Source organism: Acanthamoeba castellanii (genome assembly GCF_000313135.1).
Source record: "Acanthamoeba castellanii str. Neff unplaced genomic scaffold scf7180000084637, whole genome shotgun sequence".
NCBI classification, from domain to species: Eukaryota; Discosea; order Longamoebia; family Acanthamoebidae; genus Acanthamoeba; species Acanthamoeba castellanii.
In genome coordinates this window covers 15059-15725 of record NW_004457381.1, presented here as the reverse complement: position 1 = coordinate 15725, position 667 = coordinate 15059, and the positions used below count along the sequence as shown (strand labels likewise).

The 667-nt window shown below is 56.8% G+C and overlaps 1 protein-coding gene across 1 annotated transcript in view; it reads left to right on the top strand.

Annotated features, from left to right (window-relative positions):
• Nucleotides 1-148: 148 nt before the first annotated feature.
• ACA1_086860 (Magnesium-ATPase) overlaps nucleotides 149-667 on the top strand; it is a gene marked incomplete at both ends in the record, with an annotated part of 2568 nt that continues 2049 nt past the window's right edge. The window contains 3 exons of the mRNA XM_004337305.1: nucleotides 149-172; nucleotides 326-458; nucleotides 567-639. Coding sequence (XP_004337353.1) covers nucleotides 149-172; nucleotides 326-458; nucleotides 567-639 — 230 coding nt within the window. The remainder of the gene's footprint in view (nucleotides 173-325; nucleotides 459-566; nucleotides 640-667) is intronic.

Genomic DNA, 667 nt, shown 5'->3' with positions numbered 1-667 from the left:
TGTGTCGTGGCGTGTGCGGAATGGACAGTTGATCATCATCAACGCCGAGTCGACTGAGGAATGTCTGGAGCTGCTGACCCAGCACCAACCGCAAGACAGCGCTGACTACGACGAAAGCCGCACTGCTTCGCAAACACAGCTCGTACGCATGGCCTCTTGCACTGCACGTCGTGTGTCATGTGTGTCGTGTCGTGTCGTGTTATGTGTGTGTTTTGTCGCGCGTGTTCTATGTGCGTGGGCTTATCTCAATTTTTGCTTATGTCGTGTGTGCGTGTGTCACGTCGTATGTGTCGTGTCGTGTTGCGTCCTCTTTCTCTATCGAAAGGAGAACGTTGACAGTCTTTCCATTCACTCGCAGAAGCGGAAGCGCGCGCTGGTCATCGACGGCGGCAGCATCAAGTTCGCCCTCAAGGACCACCGCACCCTCTTCTACAACCTGGCCCGCAGCTGCCACTCAGGTACTCTTTCACTATCGACCGCTTATGCGCCCACATCGCACTTTCTGACCCCATCGTCGTGGTGGTGCGTGTGTCGTGTCGTTGGTCGTGCCGTGCCGTGTTGCGCAGTGATTTGCAATCGTGTGACGCCGCTGCAGAAGGCCAAGGTGGTGCGGCTGATCAAGGAGACGTCGAAGGAGGTGTGTCTGTCGATCGGCGACGGGGCCAAC